Raw genomic sequence first — 24,752 nt, 5'->3', positions numbered from 1 at the left:
TTTGTTTATTTTACAATTCTTAAGATATATAAAATCAGGGAGTATAATTTAATAAACACCTGAGTACTCACTGCTCACTGATTAAAAAACCAAATCATTAACAATATAATTGAAGTGCCTGGTATTTCTGTCCCTGAATACATCCCCCTCTCCACTTGCAGGAACACCTCCCTGAACTTGTATTGAACTGAGAACTTGTATTTCTTTGTACTGTTACCAAATAAATATTCCTACACTATGTTTAGTATTGTTTTTAATATTTCAGAATATTTTATCTAAGTGGTATTTTAAGGTATGTGTTTTCCTAAAACTTATATTTTTGTTGTCATTTTTAACTCTGTGTTTGAGAGATTTGTCCATTTTGAATGGGTAGCTCTAGTTGACTCATTTTCATAGCTGTATAGTATTCCATTTGTAAGGCTATTCCTTGGTATATTTATTAACTTTACATGATGATAAATGTTAGTGGATTGTAAATTAGGCTATTTCTAAACTTTGCTTTTACAAATAATGCTGATCCTTGTACTGCATCTTTATATTAACAGAGAGAGCTGAATTATAGGATGTACTCTTCTTTATCTTTAGTAGAAATTTCTGAATTTCTTCAAAGAGAATGAACCAGTTTATACACCCACCAGCAAGGTGTAAACATTCTTGCGTATCTGCCTCCTTGCCCTTGCTAGATCGAGTTTGCTTTCTTTGCTATTTTCCTGATTAAAATGGTTGGGTGTAATATAGTATCCCATTATAATTTGAAATTTTTATTTTTCCTGATTACTAATGAGGTTGAACTCCTCTTTCTACTTGTATTTCCTTTCTTGTGAATTTTTTTAAAAAAACTTTTTGTCCAACTTTCTTCTTGTTTGTTTTTTTAAATTCCTGTTTTAAATTTTCTTATTATACATTTTGGGATTTTCAATATTTTAGATTTCACCTCTCTGGGTGTGGGATATATCTTTTTTTGTTATAATGGTCTTTGTTTTTATTTATGGTGAATAGAAGTTATAATTGTAAAGTCAAATTAATAAATCTCTTCTTTAATAGTTGTATCTCTTAATGAGTAGATATTTGTATATTTATGTGATTAAACATCATGCTGCCAAATTAAGGTATATTCAAAACTGCAGGCCATAAAACACCAAGTAGTTAGATATGTCACCTACTGTCAGTGTTTAGTGACTATTAGTAATCGTCTAATTATCTCTGCACAACAAAACTAGACTACAAATAAAATTTTATTGATTTTGATTATAATTAAGGGATATTATTTTGCATTGGTCTGTTGAAGAGAATAGTGGTTCAGAACCCCTGGTGCATCTGAGATTTTAAAAATGCTGATTCCTGGGTCCCCTCTTTGGAGATTCTTATTCTCTTGGTGTGGAGTTGAATCCAGACTTTGGGGTATTTTAACAGTTCCCCAGACACAGGTAGAGAATGTCCAGCCAGAGATGTAAGCAGGAAGAGGAGGGAAGATCCTGAGCCACCCAGTGACCTCTTGGACTCTGAAGGGCCCACGGTGTCAGAAATGCTGGGAGGTCCTGAGATCAGCCAGATCAAAGCCAGAGGAGGGCTGGAGGCTGGTGTGAGGGCAGAGCCAGCCAGTGGGTCATGACACAAAGGACAGAAGGCAGTAGAGAGTGTTCTGGGGGTGCTAGGCACAGTTCTGGAGTGCTGGGATAGGGAACAGGGTTCTCAGCTTGGAGCAGAGATGCCCAGCCTCACAGTGGGGTCACCCAGATGCTGCAGTGCCTGGGCCTGTCTGACTGGCAGCCAGAGAGTGGATGTGGCCCATTCAAAAGGCAAAATGCAAAAACAACCTTTGTTTGCCCAGAGCTCAAAAGAATAAAGAACCAAGTTGGCCTGAGAATGGAGGATGGACAGGGGGCATCTTGAGATAATTAAGTGCTGTTCTAAAATCAGAACCAAAAGTGGATTCAGAGCGTTTGAAAATGCACATTCCATGCCTACACGGTCCGGGTAATGAGTGAGCAGTGATTGGCACCGTGCATCCCTCTCTTGAAGCGGTCAGTTTGCCCTGAGCTGTGTGCGAACACTTGGTCCTGCAGACTGTGGGGAGGACGGGCATCCACCAGGGAAGGCGTTCTGAAGTGGGGAAGATTCAGACGCGCGCCTGGGAAGGCAGAAGTGATGAAAGTCCCAACCCCACCCTGACACACACAAGCGCGTGTGCACACACACTCACACCCCTTCCTTCTCGGTGCCGTGGCAGCTCTGCTAACAGACTACCAGGGCGTGAGCAGAGATCGCCAGGTACTGGATCATCTCACAAGCACAATCATAACGCAGTCCAGCAAACCTTAATACAAAAGCGGGTGATGAAGTGTTGGAGTGTAATGGAAGAACAGTGACTGGGCTTAGGAAGAAGGAGGTCTCATTCCTGAAACTACTTCAAATCTGTGTGATCTCAAGCGGTGAACTCCAATTCCACCAGACGGTTACTGAGCACCTTTTAGAGGCGGGGGATAAAATGGTGAAAAAGACAATCTATGTTCTCAAGAAACTTGCAGGCATGCTAAGGAGCACAATCGCTAAATGACTGATTAAATGTGTGCTCTGAAGTGCAGAAGAAGAGTAGGAGTTACTCATTCTGGGGGCTGGGTGTGCCTCAATGGTAGAGGCCTTGCCTAGCATGTGCGAGGTACTGGGTTTGATTCTCAGCACCACATATAAATAAATAAATAAAATAAAGATCTATCAACATCTGGAAAAAAAAAAAAAGCTTAACACTTAAAAAAAAAAAAAAAGTTACTCATTCTGTCTGGATAAAGCTTGGCTTGAGCATCTTCTAATTGTAGAGGGCACTGGAGCAGACCCTCAAAGGATGAGAAAGCTGCTGAGCCCCTGAGCTGGGCAAGGGTTTTCTAGGTCAGTCGCTTTCCCTTCTGAATTCTTAGCTGCCCTCTGGTCTAAGGACAGCTCTAAAACTTGGTATCAAGTTACTCAACAAGATTCTCAGTGCTAAAACTGTCAAGAGTTGTGGCAATCACCTCTAGAGAATGTGGTGTCATGACCAGAGAATTAACCGACCCAAATGATACTGTGTCTCTAGTATGCCTGTCCCACAGCAGCTGGCTGCATCTTGGAGTTCCCTCTCTGTTGACATGAAGCCAAGATGTGCTTTTTGTTCCTGTAATTCTTTTTCTTGATCATTGCAATATAATTTCCCACTTGTTTTTCATTGCTATTGTTCCTACTCAAAGGAGTTTTTTGTTTGTTTGTGCTAAATCTCTGTTCTTGTTTATTTGGAAAGCAGGCAAACCAAATGTTTTCTTTTCTCAAGTTAAAGATCTGATTCTGTGAGTCCTCTGCTCAAAAATGTACAGTGCAATGATTGGTGCTTTCAGAATGAAGAGGGAGATGCACTCTAGTGACCCCTGAAGGTCTGACTCCACCCACTCAATCTCTTGATTACACTCTATACTCCAGCCTCCGTAGATACCTCTTTTCTTCCTCATGGACAACTTTACTTTTCTGCCTGTGCAACTTTGCTTGAACTGTCCTATAATGCCTAGAATTTCTTACCCCAACCCAGTCTCTCTTTCTTCCTATTCTTCACAACCTTTCTGCCTTCACAAAGTCTTGCTTGATCTCCCCACCTCCCAAAACAGAATTACCTCCTCTCTCTCAACTTCAACGACTGAGGGAGAATGTCTTGCAATTAGAATTCTATATCTAGCTAAACTATCAATCAAAAGTGGGCAACAGACATTTGCAGGTCAACCAAGACTGAAGGAGTTTGCCACTCAGACACTCTCTGAATGAAAATATACATTCCCAATCCCACAGTCAAGGAATCTTTTTTTTCAACATAGCCAAGCTGTATTGCTAGACTGAAATTGGCTATGGCAAATGTATTTAAACCATGGAAATTGGCAAATGCTATAAAATAGGACTCTTTCCCCCACTGGAAAGGCAACTCATCTGAGCTGGGCACAGTGGTGTATACCTGTAAATCTCAGTGACTCAGGAGGTTGAGGCAGGAGGATCACTAGTTCAAAGCCAGCCTTAGTAACTTAGTGAGACCCTAAGCAACTCATAAAAAAAAAAAAAGAGCTGGAGATGTGGATTAAACAGGAGTGTTTAATCCCTGATACCAAAATAAATAATTAGATATATAAATATAGAAAGCCCGTTCATCTGAAGGGAAATTGGTGATCTTTCATACACACACATATACACTACAAATGGTGTACAGTATGGTTAAAACTACACTGTTTTCAACAGTCCTTCCTTATTAGGGAATCCCTATGGTTGGAGTTGCTGGGAAGTGTGTCTCTGGCCCCATCCTCCCCTCTTCTCAAACAGTACAACGTTGCTACCTGTGACTTCACCCCCACATCTGTTTCTCTGTCCTTGGGGAACACGGTTGCCTCCTGGAGGTAGAGATAATATACTAATTGAGGATCTGTGCATCTGTAGTTGTTCAGAGTTCACTCTCAAGTTGAGAACCGTGGTGAGGCCACACAGGTGTCTGCACAATTGCTGAATGATAACTTGGTGAAATGTAGGCGGCAGAACTCCTCTTCAGAAACGCAAACTGCTGTGTGCAAATCTGCCTGCTGCAAGTTTGCTCTGCTGGCCACTGTCTGGGGCCATATCCAGCAAGGACAGGTGCCAGGGTTCTTTTGGGACACAGAAGTCAAGGTCAGATGACCTAAAGCACAGCCCAAGAAGGAACAGACAAACCAAGAGACCAGAAATAGGACCAGAGGAGCTGGTAAACTGGAATTGGTGGTAGTAACAACACTGGGAAAGGTTGCAGTGAAGTGGGACTGAGAGGAGACAGGCGGTGGACAGGTGGAGGTGGAGGTGGAGCAAGAGGGCTGGGAGAGGGCCCTGGCTCTGTGTTCCTTCCAGAAGGCTCACAGCTTGGCTTCCTGCTAGGTCGGATCAAAGGTTTAAATGGGCAGGGGATGGACTATGGGAGAAAACGGTAGGTCCTTTTTGTTTTTAGGTAGGAAAATGGTGTATTCTAGGTAGAATGTTCCTTTAAAATTCCACACTCCCCTATGGTGGCTTTGCCTATCTCCTGCTAAGATCATACATGTGAAAGTGCCTCACACAATGCCCAGGACAGAGGGCTGAAGGGAATGTTCATCATTACCAGACATTCTACTGGTTAGGTTGAAACTAACTGCCTCCTGACACAGAGGAAAGTTAGCTGTATCACTGCTGCATGTGCAGAATTGTCACTTACAAAAATGTACAGGCAACACATCTATTTGGGGTAAATTACCTTTATTTTTTGGATAGTTAGTGCCTTTCTCCCCTCAGTCTCTTAGCCTTCCAAAGCAAGTGGTTTTTTATTTTATTCTGAATTTTTATTATTTTATCAATTTATTTTCTGTCCCTGGACAACCCACTTAGCAGCCCACATTTGCTGGAACAGCCACTAACAGGTGGCCTTGTTAGAGGGGGCTCCTGTGTACAATGGATGCCTTGAACTCTGCAGAGCTCACAGGGAGAGTGAGAAGATATCCCAGATGGTTACACTTATCTGAGCCAAATTAGTTTCACTTATTAATCATCATCTTTTTTTTTTTTTTTTTTTTTTTAAGCAAAGTCCTGGCTGTTGAGCTGTTGAGGGAGGGTATGTGTTTCCAATAGCATTGACCTTGGGAGTGGAGCTGGGTGAGACCCAGCAGCTCAGGGAGGCAGGAGACCCCAGGACATGCCTTTCAATGCAGTCATTTTTGGGGCCATGCATGAGGCTGCTTATGTCAGTGTGCACACCTTGCGAAATGCTGATTTGCTCAGGGAAAAGAAGTGTAAGAAAGGCACACACACAATTCAAGCATCTCACTTTTACAGCAGAAAAATGCTGAAAGAACTTGTCTCTGGCTCATAGGCTCAGGGACCTGAGTGCCTGAGCCATAGTCAAGGAGGACACCTCTCCAGAGGAGAAGGAGGGGCAATTTTGCCTGCTTGAGAACCACTGTAGAGGGCCAGCAGCCTCAGGTGAACTGTCATGAGAGTTCTTTTCAAGTTTCCTGCTGGCCAGTTTGGTGAGAAGCCAAAGCACTCCACCTCATTTCTTTACACATTGATGTCAGGGGTAAGGTGGGAGAATCCTGCCTACAGAGGAAAAGAATGTTGAAACTTTGGAGAGGAATTCACAGCATGAGTGACTGGAGTTAAACACGGGAAAAGAGGGAGCTAGGAAGAAGGGAAATTTTTATTCCTCTGAAATATAATTTCTAGAAAGTTCTGTACTTCTTGTTTTGTTTTGTTTTTTAATGGATAAGGCCTCATTTGGTTCCGTGTTGTTGCAATGGTCGTGCAAATTCTGATGCTTGCTGACAGTGCTCCTTAGACTGACAAGGAGCCAACACACTGTGTTGCTTGCAGGATAAGCTTCCAAGTAGTGGCAAGTGACTGCGGCCTTTAGAGAAAGACAAAATTCGATCCATGGAGGTGAGGCCAAGACCTTCAACCAAATTAGTCTAGAGAAAAGTCATTTTAGAAGTCCAAGTAATTAAAAATAAAGACAAATATTTGCTCTCTGCCTGCAACCAAAGAGGGTTAGGTGGTATAGACCAGTGACACCTGAGAGCCCAGGTTCACTGCAGGAGCAACAGGGCAGAGTTCAGCTCCCGTGGTCACGGTGTGCTGTTAATTCAACGAGATGAATAAGATATTCTTGGTAAATGTGGGTGAGAGTGAGCTGTGTATACCAAAACATGAAGATAAGAAAACTAAGACTCAAATATAGGAATAGCTTTTAAACCATAGATATACTTTAGCATCTAAGGTCAAGAGGAACTTTTACTCTCTTTTTCGAATTTTAACCATAACTATAATAATAGTTGTGCCTAGCATACATCCTATGTGCTCAGTGAATAATTAATGAACTGAATTGTTTTCTCCACAAAATAGTACATGTTTTGTGAAAATCCAGGCCCTAAAGGTGAAATTAACCCAAAGCTACCACTTAGTAGTGGTATATATTCTGTTCTAGAATCAGGAGTATACTGTCCATGATATTCTGTAACCTCTCTGTAGGTCGATAAGTTAGATTCTTCCATTTGAAGTCTACAGAGTGGCATAATATGCTGTGTAGGGAGGGATTTGTCAACTTGGGTAGTTAAGGCTCGACCCTTCTCACGCGCTCTCCTTTATTCAGCAGGTGTCTTCTGCGGAGGTGCGCATTGGGCCCATGAGACTGACGCAGGACCCTATCCAGGTACGCCTCCATCCCTCAGCAGGGGCTTTATCGTCAGGGCACATGGTTACATGAAGGGGCTCAGACAGCCGTCCTTGCCCCACATACACCCACATACATAAAGAGTGTATATATACGTGTGTTTGCAAATGTTTGCATTAATAAATGTCATAATGGAGAAATCATTATTTTATTTTTTAAATGTTTATTTATTTGTGGGGGAGGTACTGGGAATTGAACCCAGAATTGCTTTACCACTGAGCTACTTCCAGCCCTTTTTCTTTTTAAGACCAGGTCTCACTAAGTTGCTTAGGGCCTCACTAAGTTGCTGAGGCTCACCTTGAACTGGAAATCTCCTGCCTCAGCCTCCCCAGCAGCTGGGATACAAGCCTGTGCCTCTGAGCTCAGCTCAGATTATTTTCTTGAAGACTTAAACATTGTCCCATATTGAGTATAAATATAATGAGTAAATTCCCCAGTGAAGAGTGAGGAAGAACAAGTTTTCTACCTAAAAACTGCTATAGCCAGAATAGGAAGAAGCAGTGCGGTGGTGAAGGCAGACCTGGGGTGTGAGTCTTGGCGCTGCCTTTCACCAGCGGTGAGCTCACACGTGTTGTTTCACTCCTGTGGCCCAGTGCCCTTTCTGCAGAGTGGAGATGAATATGCTTTTCTCATAGGGAGCTGCAAGTGAACTGAAATAGCCTAGAGTGCCTAGGATGTAGAAATGAGAGCAGTTATTGTTGCTTGGGAATTAAAGGACAAAAATCTTCCCTTTCATGTCCATGTGACTTAAGCCAAGCAGCCTACTGGGCTCTGTGACAACACAGAGGAAACCAGGGTCCCAGGAGAGAAGGCTCAGCCACCCACAGGGCTGATCTGGCTCTATCAGTGACTGCGAGAGTGTGTCTTCCTGTCAGTTTCCTATCCCCAAATGAGAAACATGTACAATGGAAATTTGTACCTGTTTAAATCATTTAAAAATCCTCATCAGCATGTAAATCAGCCTGTTAGTCTAAAAAAATGAGCCTCCACCTTGTAACAGCTGTAGCTTGTTAGCACCTGGAAGCTTATCCTCTGCTTGGGATGCCTACAAGATGTAGACGAATCAGTCAACTTATAGATGACAGTGAAAACAAACTGAGGAAATGCACTATTTGAGTTAAAAGCAAATGGAAAAAAAGAAAATAATGCTTTATACATATACATGCTTGGAAAAGGAAATGCAAATCTCGGGAAGGGGGAAAAAAACCAAAAGGAAGAGTTTTTAGCTTGGGAAAATCTGATGAAAACAAATTTAGGAGCACAGAGAGAGGGAGAGAGAGAGAGAAAAATAAACAGAAGCCACAACTATTTGTGTAGAATACAAACAAGTGGAAAATTCCAGTAGTTGTTCTGAGGACATGTACTTTGTACTCCAGTTTTGAATAAAGGGAATGTCAAATAAAGGAGCTGGTATCAGGGATTTATTCCCAAAGCAATTTCTGCAATACTTCTTGGAGGACTACTAAAGGCAGATCAATCTCAGTTATCTTTGTTTTGTTCTGTGCTGCCCTGGCATGAATGCTCACGCTAAGGATGTTTCATTCTTCTAAAACTTTAATTTGTTTAAAGATATTTCAAATATCCATAAAGGTACGTGTCCACGCCCACTTCTATCAAATATTGACGTTTGTTTTAGATGTTCCCCACCCGCCCAGAAACAACGGATTGCAGATATTATTTAGCCCTTCATCTATTCCTGCCTTTCCTCTCTGAAAATAACCATAATACATATCTGGATACTCACTCTTCATATGTATATATCCATTCATAATATTCACTCTTGTTTAGCATGTTTTAAAACTTTTTTTGAAAGGTGTTACATTCTAAGCATCATTCTGAAACTTGTTTTCTTCATTCAATATCATTTGATGTCATATCTAAGAATTCATTGTCTTTTCTTCTAAATGCTTTATATTTTTAGTTTTTACATTTGACTTCATGATCCATTTAAAATTAATTTTTGTCTATAGTGTGAGGTAGGGATCCATCTTCATTTTCTTGCATGGGAACACCCCTTTCTGCATTGAATTATCTTGGCACCTTTGTTAAAAATCAGCTTACCATAAATGTGTGGGTTGATTTCTATGTGCAAGATCATGTTATCATTATCTTCCTTTCAAAATCTGGATGAATTTTTTTCTCACCTAAGATGAGTTTAAAAATAATGGTATGTTTAGTTTTTAAAGATACTTCCAAACCTTTTCCCAAAGTGGTTGAACCATTTTATATTCCTACAGTTAATATGAGACTTCTGATTACTTCAGATCCTTGGTAATATTCAATGTTGTCGATTTTTAAAATTTAGTTACTTTAGTGGGTGAATAGTATTCTTATTATGATTTAAATTTGCCTTTTTCCTTGACTGGTGATGAGCTCTTTTTCTTTGCAGTGTTTGGTTAAATCTTCTGTTCATTTTTTTTTTTTTTTTTAGTCTTTTTTTTTTTTTTTTTTTTTTTTTTTTTTATGTCTGCTTTTGGAACTGGGGGTGGAACCCAGGGCTTTGTGAATGCAAGGCACATCCCAGCCCTCTGACTTTTTTTTTCTTGGTGGCAGGGATTGAACACAGAGGTAAGTAACCACTGAGCCACATTCTCAGCTTGATTTTAGTTTTTTATTTTGAGACAGGGTCCCACTAAGTTTCTGAGGCTGGCCTCAAACTTGCAGTCCTCCTGCCCCAGCCTCTCCAAGCACTGGGATTGTGGAAGTGTGCCACCACACCTGGTTATACAGTGACTCTTTTATTAATTCTTATAACTATGGCTTTTGCTGAGGAAGTTTTTAATTTTTATTTAATTTAATATTATATAATACATGCTAAGAAGTCAAATCTTACAACAAAGTCTCAAGCTGTACTGTATTTCTGTCCTTTCAAACATGATATAGTCACTTGCAGGATTTAAATATCCCTTGACAGCTCTACTCCCCCATAACTGAAAAACAGTTGTCTGCAATTTTGAGTTTATTATATTTGATATATTAAAACATTTAAAAATATTTATTTATACTCAGTATTTGAAACATAATGATAAAATGAATACTGTGAGCCCACCACCCAAATAAGGACTGAAATATAACCAGTGCTACTACATATCCCACCTGGTTCCTGTTGCATGAATTTGGGTTTAAATGACTGCAGACTCAAACAGTTAAGTGTCCCTCTCTGATTGAGGGACAGGATAATTGAGATTCTTTGAAGAAAGGTAAGATGTTCAATTTAGGACCAAGGATGCCTCTGTCTTATTGAAACACAGTTTGACTCATTTGATTCATCCAATAAGAATCTACTGAGTACCCACTGTATGCAAGGCTGCATGCTAGGTACTACAGGAGGCAGAGGCGGCCGGATGCTCCCCAACCACATGCAGATGTCTGGAAAGTAGTTTTATTATTCATAACTCTTTAATATTGGGGGCTTTTTCAGCTAGTCACACATTGAGCTTCTGCTACTGAATTTGCAACTATCTTAGAAAAATCAAGTTGTATCTTAGTGCTATCATTTTTGTTTTAGTTTTTTTCTCCTTGGAGAAAAAATATCTTGTTACTTCACTGGAATGCCAAAAATATTAATTAGCTACATCAGCCAAGAGCCCTCAGGGCTTGGGGGGAAATGGCTTGAAAGAATATTTCAGGATGTGGTTGCTTTTGAGGGTGCATTTCTGAGTTCACCAGGGGAAATTGGGACCTGGAACATGGGGCTGTGAATGCCCCGCACAGAACTTGTAGGAGCGGGTCGGAGTGGAATGGATTGGAAGCACAGTGTGGTGCGATTCAGCACATCTCTCCCGGGTGAGTGGATGTGAGTCACTGAGAAAGTCATATTTTCCAATCTTGGCATGAAAATAAAAAGTAAGGGAAATATTATGAGACAGTAAATTCATATCAACATGATACTGTCTGAAAATCTAGTGGTCTTTTCTTCATCAATGCCTGGAGCACATTTATTTCCCCAGTGTGTTGAATTGATGCGTTTCTGCTTAGAGAGGCCCATCCTCACTCCCTCATGCTAGGCTTCCCAATGAAGCTGGGATCAGACCCCCTTGGCTATGGTCAAAGTTTTTTCCTAGCAAGGCAGCACTGCCTTTTAAAACTTATTCTTCCATGTTGCATGGGTATGGATTTCTCTAGAACATTGTGTACAGGAGGCTTTACACAAGGAGATCCCATGCCTCACTGGGAGCTGACTACCACACATTAAGTGAAAAGAGTGATGCAGATGACTAGTGGAGATGTGCAACTGGTATGTTCCTTCCTGTCTGTCCTTACTACTGCCGCCATGTTGTGCCTTCTACCTACTCTAACCAGTCTCATGGAACCACAGAGCTCCTGGAAATTTTGGTCCAATATTTTAGGATATTAAAAATAAAAGAGAAAGAGAGAGAGAGTAAGTTACTCAAATAGTGATTTCAAAACCTCTGGGGGCAGACAGCCTCCATTCTCATCCTGCTACTGTGTGGCTATAGACAAGTCTCTTAACCATCCAAGCCTTAGTTTCTGTTTGTAAGATCAGGACGGTGTCCACCTCCATGGAGTTACTAAAGTTTGTGAAATGAGAGGATATTTCAAGTACTTTGAGTATAATACAAAAGTCTTATCAAGCTATAGTTCACATCAGTACCACTTCCTAGGAACATTTAAGGAAAATTTCCAGGACCATTTTGTTTTCATTGATCTGTCCTCTCCTCTGAAGGAACTAGACAACTGTTTAATGTTATATTTATATGGAGGCAACTTACATGATCTAGTCTAGAGGGTCCTTGTTATCAGGGTTTGGCCTAAGGCCAACCAGAGGATTCTGAAAATGTTTGATAGAAGATACTGAGAATCCATTTGGAAGTATGCAAACACAGCCTAAGAAAGAACACTAGTAACAACTAACTCTTAGACCATCTTCTTCAACTTAAGGAAAAGTTAGTTTTATTTTCATCTTTTGCTTTATTTGCCTTTACCAGAAAAAGATAATTTCATTCTAACTTAACTTATTGCTATCCTCAAAAAGATTTTTTTTTTCTATTCTTTCTTGATAAAATTTGTACAAAACATGGTTGTAAGGATTTCCAGAAGAGTAGGGGGACATGGACTGGAGCTGGGAAAAGATTGCTGAAGGGGCGGGGAGATGGGGGCTCCATCTCTGCTGCTGCTTTACTGGAGAGGTCGCTGTCCTCAGCTGTGGGATGGGGGTTGGACAGATCATACCCAGAATCTGCTCTGAATGCCTGTGAGCCATGGCCTCTCCTGCTGTCATTGCCATCACCTGCAGTCCCTATGCCTTCCCTATGCTCCACAGCCTCCCGTAGCAGACCCCTCCACCTCCTTCTCTCCCCGGGTCAGTTCTTCTTTCATCATAAGCTTGGGGTGAAGATGAATTAAACTTTGTGGTTCCAAGAAAGGTTAGGCGATGTTCTTTTGGAGAAAGAGGGGGAGTTTGAGGTCTTTGGGGTTACATTTGCAAAGCAGTGCAGGTAGCCTTCCCTTTACGTAGCTCTAAGGTGTGCAAAATGTGTTTCAGATTGCAGTTGCATTGGTGTTTTAACTGGGAATAATTGCATAAAGTACAAACAGCACTGCAAGCTCTTCAGTCTACTAATCACTAGGTAAATCACAAATGCGCAGCATGACCAGTGACCGTCCACATCAATATTTCAAAGTCTCTGAAATTAGTCCATGCCTATCTGTTATTCAGCTTATGTACAGACAGCAAAGGGTGTAGTTGTGTTTCCTTCTGTCTCACAGTGATAAACCCACATGACTTTATGAAAAGTAAAGAGAGGATATGAGCCAACACAGATGAAAGTACATCAAAGAAATGCAAAGTGATGATTCTGTAAGTGAAATTTGAATTGAATGTAAATGGAATTGGAGGAGAAGCAGCTGACCATGGCAACACTGATGGGGCTACCTGGGAGAATCTGGACATGTAACCAGTAGAAGTTAGCGAATACAAGCTCATTGATGTAAATCAGAACAGTGTTTGTGACAAGAAGAATGAAGATGTCCCACAGGAAGCGAGGTGAACAAAACACATCACATTCATTAAAGGAACTCTGAGGGTATCTCATGACACTAGAAGCACAGAGGATAAAATATTGGAAGCCGATCCAAGCTTAGAATGACAGTTCATCAAGCCTTACGGAAGATGCTTAGTTCCTATAATAATTTATATGACTGGGAGGTGACAAGCATTATTCAAACTACTCTTGATAATTTTTTAAAGGAAATAAAACATTTTAAATCTCAGTGCTTTAATTCTAATGCTTTAAATCACAACATACTGAATAAATATGCATTTTACATTTTAAAAATTTCCCTATACATTTGTGATCCAGGCATTGAAGAAAAGACCACTTGATTTTCAGACAGTAAAATTTCCCTATACATTTGTAATCATTAAGCTACGCTTGTAGCTTAATGATGTTTTGACAAAATCTTCAAAGGTCATTACAGAACAATCATGTATTTTTACCTTTGTTTATAAGATCATGCTGCATTCAGGTCATTTTTATGAGGTGGTTCTCCCATGCAAAGTGAGCATGCCAATTCTGACCCTGGAGAGAACCCACGTTGGCTGAGGTCTGCTCCAGAAAGAAGATGGTTCCTCTTTGTTCAGGTCAGCCCAGATCCTTTCTCATCTTCTGCTGTTTTGCTGGGTTTACTGTTGTTGGAGTGAGATCACTATAGACAAACTGCTTCCTTCTGCTCATCCTCCTGTGCCTGGTTTCTTGTCCATGCATGATATTTGGTCACAACTTATTAGTATATTTATTTCAATCATCTGCTTCCCTCTCTCCCCTGCTGGTGACCTAAGGGGAGAGACTGGCCTATGACTGTTTTTATCATTTTTTTTAGTCCTGCTTCTTAACATTTTGTATAATAGATCATCAATAAATGTTTTTGAATGGATGCTGAACATATTATTTATGTCATGCACCAGGGTCAATTTTCCTTCTTACAATCAAGTTCAGTTTTATGCCTTTAATGATTTTTTTAGAAATATATTTTGCCAAGTCATTTTATGAGATTTGTTTTAGTAAATGGTCAGTAAATATTAACAAATGACTACATCTGACAAAGAAACTATAAATATTGACACATGGAATGTTAAAGCTGAAGAGTGACTACATTACTTAAGTTTTTTTTTTTTTATTTTTTGGTGGCAAGTAACAGCCACCTTGTGTAAAAAATTAAATAAATGAGTAAGTGTATTAGAAAGATAATGCAAATATTTTCAGAATCCAAGGAAGACTTGTAAAGTCATGGATTGGGAAGAGTGGCAATTTACAACAGGAGATAAAGTTTCTTTCTTCAGTATCTCTACCATTAGTGGGTCCTGTTCTATGGCTCTCTATCTTTCCACTCAAATTCTAAACTCCTGGAAACACAATATCCTTAGTCTAATTGTGACCTGGGGGATGGAAACAGCCCAATCCTGGTCCCTTGGATCCACCTTCTTGGGGAAGACAGTTTTCCAGAGCTAGGCAACATTAAAAAAGGCGATTACTACAATGTTTTTATTTTAACTTACATTTTTATTTCTGTAGATTTTCACTTTGCTTCAAAGTTGAAAAATTGGAAACTAGTCTTTCTAAAATAATATTTTAGTAAGTGGAAAGAATTTTAAATACTACTCAAATTTTCTAGTAAGGAACTTTATTATATGAATATTTCTATTTTAAAATATGGACTCTAAGTATGGCAAGGCCAACAGCTTAGGGGACAGTTGCCATTCAAAAAATCGTCACTCATTGGTCCCAAGCGGGAGGCATACCACACTACTCAGGGCCACCCAGAGAAACATAAGGATCAGTCTAGAGGCCAGGGAGCAGCGAACACATGGGCAAGGGCCTTTACTATGGTTTCCATGGAAAGGAATGGACAAGCACATCAGCTGGTTTAGAATTAGCTAGTTTGGATAATTTTAGGGGGTCTAGAACATTTGCATTGTTTCTAGTTGTCTAGTACCTGATCCTGGCAGGGAGTAGTGGCCCCCTGGGGGAAAGTCCTATGACAGCCTGTGGACAAAGGACATGGTTGGAGTGTGGGCTCTGAATGCATCGGTTTGCATATGAAAGCAGAGCTAACAGGAGAGGTGTTTTCTTTTGTTTTTCCTTTAGTAGGGATTGAAATTAGGGATACTCTAAAACTGAACTATACCCCTAACCTTTTTAATTTTTCATTTAAGACAACTTAGTCTCACTGAGTTACCGGGACTGACCTGGAGATTGCAATTCTCCTGCCTCTGCCTCCCAAGCTGTTGGGATTACAGGCATGCTTTTTCTATCTCTAGGAATTAGTTAGCCCTGGGAGAGCTGTCCCTCTAATGTCAGCAAAGACAAATGTCAAAACATCAGAAACACAGAAAATAAAAAGGTATGATTACTACAACTTCCTCCCATCAATCTGTCTTGAAAGTTTCCATGTGACTTTTTTTGAAGTCTTTTCAATGACCTAGACTGAAAACATGATCCAGCTCTGCGGTGAACTTGACCTCCTCCCACACTTCCACTCTCTCACGTTCTCCTCCATGATACTGTATCCCCATGGTTCGTCAGACATCTCAGGCCCAGTCATGGTCCCGTGGGCTTCTGGAACTCCACCTGGCCTGCTTTTCCTTTCAACTCCATTCCCAGCCACTCACTTCACACCTCTGCCTTCACTCACTCTTGCCCCCTCATCCTGCTGCACTGCATTTTGTATAGCGCTTTTCACTTTTTAACATTCCACACAATCTCCTTTTTTAATGGACAACTGTTTATTTTTCACCCCTCTACTGTGACAATCAAAGAATCTTTGTTTTGTTCATCAACTAAAAACAGTGCCTGCCACATAGCAGATGTTCAGGAATCCTAGGTGTTCAGGGGTTGTCCAATAAACTGCTTATTAGTCTTCCCAAAGAGGAACACTTGGTCTTAAAAAGACACAAGACAAATGAGATTAGTGGTAGCTGGAGAAATGCCCAACAAAGGAATGGAATTGTGTTCTTATTGTGTTAGTTAAATATTGAGGCATAATTATATCCAGGAAATAGAAGTTGTTGAAATCCATATTTAAAAGTCCATCATTCAGCCAGACCGATGAGAAGCAAGAAGTTCTTTCACTTTTTGGCTCCACAGCTCTGCATGTTGGGTTTCTCAGGTTAATACCACAGCTACACCAAGTAAAGGGCTACTGACTTTTTACACCAACCAGTTTATTCTACCTGATTTTTCTCATTGTGGCTCCCTTGTTAGTAGTTTGGTTTGAAGGCTTTCTTTTCACTCTCAAAGTACACAGGGTTGTGCCCTTCAGTCTTCTTGGGAGATGCATTTCCCATTTTTCCCTTGTAGGAGCTCTGTGTCTAAAGACATTAGGAGTAGCCTGGGCTGAGGACTGACAGGCTCTGGCCAGAGAGAGACTTTAGTAAGTAGGACCACCCCAACTGCTATTGGTGCGTGGTTTTAAGCCACATACTAAGAAAAAAATGTCAAAATCATGCTAAAAAATACATTATTTCTCTTCTGGAAACATGGCAGTCAGAAAACAAAAAATGCTTCAATATGTCTCTAATATAAGACAAACAACATGTATTTGGATATCTAGTGATATAAGGGAATTATTGTGGAGATTTAGGCATGAAATAATATTGTTTTTTTTAAAGTGTTTAACAGATATGCATGGATGAAATGATACAGTATCGCAAACTAATAGGAGTGCTAGGAAAGGGGGAGGGATAGAGATGAACTCACATTGGTTGGCAGCTGTTGATAAAACTGGATGATGGGTGCCTGCAGTTTATATTATTGTATCTACTCTCCTAGATAGTTCTGATTTTTCAAATAATAAAATACTGTTTAAACGTAATGGTAATTATTGGACAGTTTGGCTTATTTCAAACTTTTTTCAAATACATTGTTGCTATTTTTATTTATTGATGGACACAATAACTTTATTTTATTTATTTTTATGTGGTGCCGAGGATTGAACCCAGTGCCTCACATGTGCTAGGCAAGTGCTCTACCACTGCGCCACAACCCCAGCCCAATTTGGCTTATTTCTGATTGTAAATAAAACACATTGGGTAAATGATATTGGTTATTGACTTAAAAGCCCTTCATGCTGAGGAACTACCATTCCGTTCCTAATTGTTTAAACCAGAAGTGACTGCTGAAGAATGTTAAGTGCCTTACCAATAACGAGATATTTAATGTGTTTCTTATTTTTCCTTACTCGTATTAATAAGCCCTCACTGGGCACAGTGGCACATACCTATAATCCCAGATACTCAGGAGACAGATACAGGAGGATCATAAGTTTGAGAACCGCCCAGGCAACCTAGGGAGACCCTGTCTCAATAAACTAATTAATTAGTTAATTAATTAATCAAAAAGTAAAGCCCTCTTGCATTTCTCTCTTTTACTTGCCAAGTATTTATTGAGCAGCTAGCCAATGCCAGCAGGTCCTCGATTTCCTGATACCGTATTCTCTAGCAGGGGAGATAGACCATATGTAAATAACTTCAGATGCTGGTCGGGCTGTCTCTGGCTTCCTGGTTGGCAGAGAATCTGTGTTCCTGTGTCCAGGGGATGAGGAGGGAAAATCGTGTAAAGCCCCGCTACCTTCTTTTCAGTGGGTGGGGCTGCACTTTGCAGTGAGGCAAATAGAAGCAAATTTTCCTCAATTTAGTTCCATCAGCTTCACATTTCATGATCATTCTTCGCATATTTTGGCAAGGATTGAGTGTTCAAATTAGTTTCTGAGGTTGTTTTGAGTTCTCTTGAGTTCCTATGTCTTTATAGGTATTTTAGTTGTAAGTTCACAGAGGGCCTCCAGGGACTTGGAGGCAAATATCTCTTGCACTGGAGCCAAATATATTCATATGCGACTCATCACCTAAACTGCATGAATTTCCCTGTTAATAATTTTACTGCTTATCTAAAAACGAAGCTAGTTAGGAAATTAAGAACAATTGTAATTGCAGCAAGTAACCCCACCAGAGTGATTAAGCCCCTGTGTCTAATCATTCAAGTCTTAGAACTAAGACTATAGGGTGCTATTCTGATCACATCTCACAGCAATAGACAGACTATAGGCCGAGGAGATGAATTAACTTGTTCCAAGACCTCTAGAAGTCAGATACTCTCCTTCAGTGCCCCATGTTTTACCAGTGTAGTCTCTGAGGACAAGATTTCTGTCAAGATGTTGTGTTCTCTGTGTTTCAGGTTTTGCTAATCTTTGCAAAGGAAGATAGCCAGAGTGATGGCTTCTGGTGGGCCTGTGACAGAGCCGGTTACAGATGCAACATTGCTCGGACTCCAGAGTCGGCCCTTGAATGCTTTCTAGATAAGCACCATGAAATTATTGTGATTGATCACAGACAAACTCGGAACTTCGATGCAGAATCAGTGTGCAGGTACCTTCATTCTTCTACGGCACTTAGTATCTAACTGCCCACTGAACAGCTCAAGGTTAAAGTTATAGATATCTTTAGTTCTATCCCCAATATTTCTACAAACTGTGTTGATCTTGCTGAGCAGTATACACAGGTTTCTGTGATAAAAGCCATAGCTTTTCCCATAGATGGTTCGCCTTCCTGTTTTTCCACATTTGAGTTGGACTGAATTCCAAGATTTGAGCTGGGCTCAGGGGTATTCCCCTTCCCACCTCATCTATTGCTCATAAAAAATAAATAAATAAAAATTCACACAGTTTGCATTGCACAGATATGGTTTGAATTTAAAGCAGATATTTTAAACTTCATTATTCTGTCCCAAAATGAACATCAGAAATGTGTGAAATATAATTTTTTCCATGCGTGACACAGATGGGTAGATCCTGCTGTAGATTTCCCAGACATGGAGGGAAGGCAGCCACTTTGCAGCAGCAGAAAGTCTTGCAGGGCCCAAGTCCTTGCCTGTTTACAGAAATGCTTGCACTCTGGGGAGTAAACACATGTCTGTTCATAAATAAATGCACAGTCATAGGAGTTTGCTTGTGATGAACTGAACCATTTATCAGAAGTGGAATGCTTTGAAGCTAGCTGGGAAGGGGTCACTAATTAAATGCTAGACCAGGACCAAGTCCAGTTACATATGGAGCTGGAGTTCTCTTGCATATTACTTAGAGGAAAAGTGGAGAAATGGCTTCCTAGAACTTTTGGTATGCTCACAAGATATTAATGTATTAGATGAAGTTTCTTGCTATTCATTGATGATTTTCATTTTCCCAAAGAAGAAGTTTTCTTAAGTAACCAATTTAAAAATGTTTTAATGGTCTTAAATTGTATCTTTCTGAAAAGAAATATTTCCCTATTTAATGACATCTAAATTCACATTTAGCATATTTGGATGCTATTTTTAGGATTAATAAATATATTTTCAGGCAACTCATCAGTTTCCCTCTCACCCTGAGAGAGCTCTGTCTGTTTTCTTCCCATTTGAATAAATCCCACTCTTAAAAAAATAGAAATATATTTTCCTTCTAAATGATTTGCAGGCTAGAATTGGGTCCTTTGTAACTACGTCAACTTTTTCCTGCTTTCACTTAGTCTTCTTATGTGTTTGTAATAGAAAATTCATAGTCCTTATACATACGTAGAATGATTTAAGTCAAGCTTCCATTGTAAAGTAAAAAAAGAATAGGAAGCAAAATCCTCATTGAGCAGATCAGCTTTACATTCTTCATTTAATATAACCAGTGTGCTTCTTCTGTCTCAACTGCACAGAAGAGTAATGGGGACATCTGTACAGTTCAGAAGGCAGGTATACAAACCTAACTGTGTGTTTACGAACCAGTAGTGGTATTGTTGAAGGTGGCAATAGATTTCCAAATGCTTAACTATCAGCAAAGGAGATGAGTGGGGGACACACTCCTGGCAGATGGGCCTTCTTTATTGTCATAGATGACTCTAGATCCCTGGCTTTTGATTTAGACTGCACCTTGGCCTAGCATGCATGCTTGGACCTCATATCCACCTGCAGTCTCTCAACCAGGAGGAGGTCTGGGTCCCTCTTACCATACTAACTCCTTTGGAGGGATGAAAGAGAAGAGATAGGCAGAAAGAATCAACCTGAAAAACAGAAGACAAAGGAAGCCAAGAGTGCATGCTCCAGCCCAGTTAGGTTTAGTACATGCTTTAACCTCTTGCCTAAGGCCCACCTCTTAAAATGTGGCCTAATAGTGTGCCCATGCCACCACACTGCGACTGAATGAAGGTTAGAATTGTGTGATGTTTCCTTAGGGATCAGAGAATGTCTCTGAAACACAGTGTTGTTTTAATTTGATGCTTCTGCTGAATATCCCGTACACTCCCAAGTATACAATACAAGCAGCTTCACCTGGGCAGCATCTGCTCTGTAGGGTGGCTAAATGGCAAGTAATCTGCACCAGCACCTAAGAGATGCTCACCTTGTCCCCTGCCCTGCCTCCTCAAAGGAGCTCACTCAAATACCATTTACCCACAAGGGAAACTGGACTTCTCAAGAATAGGCAGCTGATTGTTTTCCTGGTCCTACATTCAAGTAGAATGAGCTGTCAAGGAGCAAGACAAGGAGAGGGTAAAAATTTTAAGACAGGTCAGGAAATTTTGGAGTTGAAGAGGATAAAGCAGTAGGAGCCACTGTCCCTGGGAGGTGGTAGCACAGACACATTAATATGGAGAGGAGCAGAAATGCCGGTACCTAGAGAGAAAAACAAATATTCATTTTTTTTTTTCACAAATTACTCAGGAGGATTCTGTCCCTGGTGGTTCCTTTTTGAAGGATCTCAAAACAAGCAGAGGCCAGACCAAGGACATAGGTCAAAACAAGCATGCTGATTTGCACTAGTATTTAAGAATGTGGTCCTTTATTAACAGTGTGTCCTATTCACAATCCCTTGATCAGAATAGTCCAGAATCCGAGCTTCAGCAGAGCATATCTTCTAAGAAGACTCATGGACCTCAGAATTCTATATTCTTATATAGTTTCATCCTATGAAATTTCTAGGGAGTAAACTAACTGTATATAGGTGGTCCTACTACAACAAACATCATTATGCAGTGACTCTTACCATGTTGCAACATTTCTCAGCCCCAGCAGATAACCAAATTGATTAACATATTTAAGCACAAACAACAGTATGACTGAAAATTTGGGGCAACCTTTTGAACCATCTTTAATAGGCTTTAAATTTCCATTTGTGTATCTGTCTGCCAGCAAGTGCTCTAATTTTTATTACAGGGTCGGCTTTCTGAACTATCTTCCGTTTTAAAAGGAAAAAGATTCAACCCAGTTAGTCCCCCCCCCCCCTCCCAGTACAAATTATACCTAAAGGATTGTAGAACTGCCAATTTCTTTCTTTTTTTTTAGAGTGGGACTTCAATTTAAAAAAAAAAAAAAAAATGAGATTTAAGTGGAATTTGCCAATTTTTTGAAGTGGAAAATTGGCAGGTCTGACCTTGTTGAATAATTGCCCAGAAGTTAAAACAATTCTTTTAAAAAACGAAGAGATGTCCTAATCCGCAAGGGCATCTTTTTTTTGTCGTCTTTCATGTGTTCTAAGACTTTTCCTTTAGAGAAAGATTTGATCTGGGGCCACTTTGAATGTGAAGACGTTCCATATCTGTTTAATATAACAAAGGCCAGATCACCTTGTTTGACTTGGAGGCTTCTCGTTGCAGGTCGATCCGGGCCACAAATCCCTCCGAGCACACAGTGATCCTCGCGGTGGTTTCACAAGCGTAAGCTTACCTCCCGCCCCCAGCTGGAAGCTGTACTGTTCACGCTGAAGCATTTGTCTGATGTAATCCCGCTTTTGCTCTAGCAATGAATGCAAAGGGCACGTCTTGGGCCCTAAAATACCAGTTTTAGAATTTGCTTTGGGGGTTTTGTTTATTTCACAAGTTTCTGGAAATCTTTCGGTTTTCCTCTCTTACATAATTGCTGTGAACACATTTTCATATGCTTTAGGAAAAAAGTTTACTTATCATCATTATATGCTAAAAATGAATAGAAAATCTGAGGAGGAGGTCTAGAGAGAACATTGTTCCTGTTAATCTTTTTTCTTTGAAGAAAAGAAATGGGAAAGAGCTTGATTTTTCACTGCAGAAGAAAAAAAATATTGTAACAGGAGAACAAAGAGGCATACATGGCAAGTAAAGGCTTGTGAAGTTTATATGGTGAGGACTATCATATAACTGGAAGCAGGAGAGTAGGGTTTATGTTGATACTGGACCATGAGGAAGGGGACTGGGCTATACGTATAACAAGACTATGGGGTGAGAAACTGCTCTGCTGGGTTTATTATCTGAAATGGCCAGCACTCAAAATGAAAGAGCCAACAGGAAAAAAAAAAAAAAGAGAGAGAGAGAAAAGAAAAAAGCAAAACAAAACAAGTGTTTGTACAAGTTATAAGCTACAATGGTTGGATCCTTTGCAAGTGACAAAATTTGCAGTCAATTAATGGCTGTCCTTAGCTTCAGAGAAAATAAGATCTTAATTAGGGACTAAGACCTGTCAGACTGGCCCCATTGTGGCATTTGGCACAGATTCTGCGATAAAGGAATTGACAAGCCAGCAACTCTAACAAGAAAGTATAGTGCTCCTGCAGGCAAGCTGGCCCAGGGGACAGTTCAAACACTATATTCCAAAGTCATATTGGTGTAGTAGGAAATCATGGCTGCAAAGTCCTGCCCTGACCAAGGTCCCCAATTTATATGCTAGTCCTTGAGTCTTTTCACTTGATATCTACCATAGTCTGTGGTCCAAAGAAGGTGAAGAATTGTCTCTGTTGGTTCCTTACACCTTTCTTGTGGGAGATGAGATCCCAAGGGGAATGAATGAGGGAAATGAGACATGAGGCCAGCCTCCTTTGGACCTCTTCCTTACATTTGTCTTCTGTTGAGATCTTAACAGAGTCCCAGACCCTTGCACGTGGGTATTAGAAATGCACCAGGCCACACAGGCTTTCCTCCAGCCTGGCTTATTCCATGGGCCCAAGAATGAAATGCTTTTTTCCCTACACTAGAGCAAAAATGTTTACTAGTCCTTGACACATTAAAGTTTACCATAGCTTATTTGTTGTGATGTTTCACCTGTTTTATGTTTTTATTATAAAATATTTCATCGAGAGAAAGTGTTCATTAAATGAATGCCTGGGTCTATGCCACCCAACTTAAGGAATAGAATATTATTAATATCTTTGGAACCTTTTTTATGTCCCTCCTGGTTTGTCATTTGATGAAGTTAGAACTTCAAGTTCCTGAGGTAAAGAGGGAGGAAAGAAGGCAGAATTCCTGTAGGGCAGGAATTGACTCTGGGCAGCGCCACAAATGAACACTGGGGTTTCTCCTTCTGTTTTCTATCAACATTTCTGCCCAATCCTTGTGTTTGATTTTCCTTCTGTATTTTCAGGGTGTATACCCCCATGCTACTTACTAACTGTCCAGGGACACTGCTTCTTCCTTGGCAGCAGCAGCCCAGATTTAGGTTATCTTCATGACAGGTCAGCCCCATACTCCTACCTTGTACTCAAGACCCAATTGTTGTGGGCTCAATATAGGAAACCACCTCATAAAATTGGTAAAAAGAATTAATTTTGGTTTTCTTCCTTTCCAACTTTGTGTTTTCGCTGACACTTCTTTCCCACTTGCTGTGGAGTCTTGCAGCCATTAATATCAGGTGTCTGCCTCACATTGAGAGTTGGACCTTGCCAGACCTTGGGGTGGGAGTGATTTCTTCCAGAAGGTTGGGGGACAGCAGTCTCAGAATGATTAGTATAACCGATGTATCCCGTTGTGGTACTGTTTCCATACATTTACTCCAACTACAAAGGGCAGTCCACAGTTGGATCAGGCTACTCATGTGTATCAGGTGGCACTTTTAGGCACACCACTGGACTTTACTGCCTATATTCTGTTTGCACCTGAAAGGCAGATGTGGGGTCTGTGTTCCTGATGACCAGTGCACCCTATAGGCACATGCTGGTCAGGAAGCCACTCTTAGAGCTAATGCCCATGGTCTCATTGCTCTCTCTCCATGTTTCAGTGTGAGGAATCCTGGTTTGTATCTGCTGAGTGACCACATTTTCTGCTTTGCTGCAGATCTGATGACCATGAAGAGGCCTCGGTTCTTCCTCTTCTCCATGCAGGCTTCAACCGGGTATGTACATGGTGAAGCAGAACTTCCCCCTGACTCTCCTATAATAGCAAAGCAAATAGCCAGGGGAACTTTTAAGGGACATGAACCCTAGAAATGAGAGGGAAAGGAAGTAGCTGTGTTTTCATTGGATTGCAATGAGCAACTGCTAGTCAAGCTTTTTGCTTTATTTCCTCAACCACATATATCTTAGCAACAGATATGTAATGATAAAAAAGTACATCTTATTATATCAGATCAATATTCTATAGTTCCAAGGTAGTCTTGTGTAAATCAGTCCAGTTAATTAGATTTAATGTGTATATGATTATATAAAGATGAGTCCACCAAATTGGCATTTGGGGTTCTGTGTTTCCCAGGACCTGGTCAGAGCTTATGCTTATGGTAGCTGCAGCATCCTATGAACTTCTGGTTTACACCAT

At 40.4% G+C, this 24,752-nt stretch overlaps 1 protein-coding gene across 5 annotated transcripts in view; it reads left to right on the top strand.

Annotated features, from left to right (window-relative positions):
- The window catches only part of PDE8B (phosphodiesterase 8B), a 212,931-nt gene that overhangs the window by 103,858 nt on the left and 84,321 nt on the right, over positions 1-24,752 (top strand). For 3 of the 5 annotated variants that reach the window (XM_079143573.1, XM_079143571.1, XM_079143575.1), the window contains exons 2-5: positions 7,145-7,204; positions 18,418-18,608; positions 21,855-21,914; positions 24,276-24,333. In XM_079143573.1, the coding sequence (XP_078999699.1) occupies positions 7,145-7,204; positions 18,418-18,608; positions 21,855-21,914; positions 24,276-24,333 (369 nt within the window). The remainder of the gene's footprint in view (positions 1-7,144; positions 7,205-18,417; positions 18,609-21,854; positions 21,915-24,275; positions 24,334-24,752) is intronic. The other 2 variants (XM_079143574.1, XM_079143572.1) reach the window with 1 other exon arrangement.

This window comes from Sciurus vulgaris (genome assembly GCF_902686455.1).
Source record: "Sciurus vulgaris genome assembly, chromosome: 6".
Lineage (NCBI taxonomy): Eukaryota > Metazoa > Chordata > Mammalia > Rodentia > Sciuridae > Sciurus > Sciurus vulgaris.
Note: the sequence above shows the minus strand (reverse complement) of the source record. Positions and strands in the feature narration are given on the sequence as shown.